Source organism: Meleagris gallopavo (genome assembly GCF_000146605.3).
Source record: "Meleagris gallopavo isolate NT-WF06-2002-E0010 breed Aviagen turkey brand Nicholas breeding stock chromosome 5 unlocalized genomic scaffold, Turkey_5.1 Chr5_random_deg7180001685531, whole genome shotgun sequence".
Taxonomy (NCBI): domain Eukaryota; kingdom Metazoa; phylum Chordata; class Aves; order Galliformes; family Phasianidae; genus Meleagris; species Meleagris gallopavo.
This window is the reverse complement of record NW_011095701.1, coordinates 1-2,197: the sequence shown is the minus strand read 5'-3', so window position 1 is coordinate 2,197 and position 2,197 is coordinate 1. Positions and strand designations below refer to the sequence as shown.

Sequence of the window (2,197 nt, the reverse complement as noted above, 5' to 3'; positions counted from 1 at the left end):
GGACACAGAAAGGAGGCATTTCCTCAGGGGAAGTTCATTTAGAATTTTGGACACACACAACAAAGTAGGAAGAGTGGGAAACCTTTTCAGTAATCTGGGAAAGTATTATGGGGCAAGACCTGTCCTGCTGAAGGGAAGCACTTTCCCTAGGCCGCTGCCCTGCATTTGTTTGGCCAGAGCTCTGCAAGCAGAGGCAATGCGAGAGTCAGGACTGGGTCTCTGGAGCTCTTTTTTAAGAGGGTAGAGTCTGGGGAATGAACATTACAGTTTGTTAGAAAACCACTAGCATTTCTACAGCACATATTTAATAAAGATAACTTACGTCTGGCTGAAAGTTAAATACCTTATAACTCTGCACTTAGTGTTCGGTGGAATATACTGTGTGGTCTGTGCCTGACCTACACCTGAATTTAGAATGTGCCTACAAAGACTTGTGCCTCTGAGACATGGAGAAACATAAGGCAGTCAGAGAAGCAAACTCCCGGCCAGTGTAGCTTGGCAGGCACCAGTGAAACCATCAGAGGTGTACCAAACTTAGGCTAATGGGAATTAGCTGGTGTAGTTCAGGGGTTAGCTAAAATTTGTGTGAAGGTCAGAGTAAGAAGCAAATGCTGAACTCAGGTAGTGATGCTTCAGATCACTGCTGCTGTGCAAAGATCGCCCTGTCTCAGGGAGGGATTTCTCCATGGAAACAGTGCACAGAGCACTTCTACCCCAGCTCTGCAGCTGCACTGCCAACATGGCGCAGAAAGAGGAGGGAGACAGACAAAATCAGAGCCATGCAGAATTAAGCCAAGGGCATCTCATCCAGATGGGCTTTCTGTGGAAAGTGCAGCCCAGTCATCACAGAGAAGGTGAAGGCGATGTTCTTGGGCTACTTGACCCCTGCAAAATGGGGAGGAGCTAGGAAGAGATTCAGGTTGACAGAAAGCGTTCCCAATCTTTTTATTAAACACATGAAAAATGGGCATACATCATGATGAAAACAGAAGGAAAGTGTGAATTTTCCTTGTACGGGATTTTAGGGATTGGCATGAAAGGAAGTACTGTGTTGTCCCAGGGAAGGTGACGTCCCTCCATCTAAGGAATCTCCAGTTGCCCTTTGTCGCGTGCTCATCTGTGGGACAAGAGCACATCTCTCATCTCCCATAGAGCAGCATGGTTGTGAACCGCTCATGCAGCTCCTCCAAATCCAGCTGCGCCTGCTCGTATTTGTCCGGTTCCTCCTCCAGGTGCTGGAACATGTTGAGCGGTGGGGACGCTCGGAACTCTTGCAGCAAGATGATCTCCTCGGGCATCATGTCATTTCCTATGATGAAGTGGTCCAGACGTTTCTCCTCCACACAGCAGTGCAGGTAGTTCAAGATGTCATCCATCCGCAGCAGGAAATCCTTCCCATGCCACCTTTCCAAAGGGATGGTAGTCAGGAGGTGCATGATCACTGTCTTCAGGTCATAGATGGTAAACTTGAGGCCCGCCATGAGATAGGCACACAGTTGCAGATATCTGAGGTAGAAATTGCCCCCCTGGGCATGGTTGGCTATATACTGGAAGAACTTTTTCTCTGCCACAACGCAGCTCTGTGGCCAGGCCGTGCTGGGGGTATGACGAAACACTATCTCATGGCTGCTCAGAAAGATGTCCGTATCATCTTGCTGCACGCCAAACACAAACTCAACGTAGAAGATTCTTTTGTTGAGATCTCTCACATGAAGCCTGCAGGAGCGCCTGGACTTCACCGTGTCTATCTCCATGGTAAACTCTGAGACATGCATGCATTTCCAGGCATTTTTGATCAGCTCCCGGAAGCAGCGGGCAGTCTTCTCCGCGTCTAGGTAGGAGTTAGTGCAGAGGCTGTGGAGGAGGCTGGGGCACTGCCTTTTCAGCTGTTTTGCGGAGGTGTGGAGGAAGCACAGCATGCTCATTTCCTGCTCCCTCCCGCACGTGCATTCCAGCTCTACACGGATACAGGAGTCCGTTGCTGGTACCTTCTCTGTGCTGCCCAGATCCAGGTGGAAAGTGTGCCCACGGGGGGCCAACAGGGGCACAAGCAGGCAAAAGACAGGTACGTTTCTAACGGGACACCAGCCTTCGAAGGTACTGCCCACCTCGATGAGACACTCTGGCACTGGATAGAAAGTATCTGACATCATAATTTGGCATATATCCATGACGCCACACATCAGCGAGTACATCT

The 2,197-nt window shown here is 49.7% G+C and overlaps 1 protein-coding gene across 1 annotated transcript; it reads right to left on the bottom strand.

Moving 5' to 3' along the window:
* Positions 1-242: 242 nt before the first annotated feature.
* Positions 243-2,195, bottom strand: LOC104915458 (inositol 1,4,5-trisphosphate receptor-interacting protein-like 1). The gene has a single exon (XM_010726350.2). The coding sequence runs from the start codon at positions 2,193-2,195 to the stop codon at positions 1,140-1,142; it is 1,056 nt and encodes a 351-aa protein (XP_010724652.2). The 3' UTR covers positions 243-1,139.
* Between the last annotated feature and the right edge of the window lie 2 nt (positions 2,196-2,197).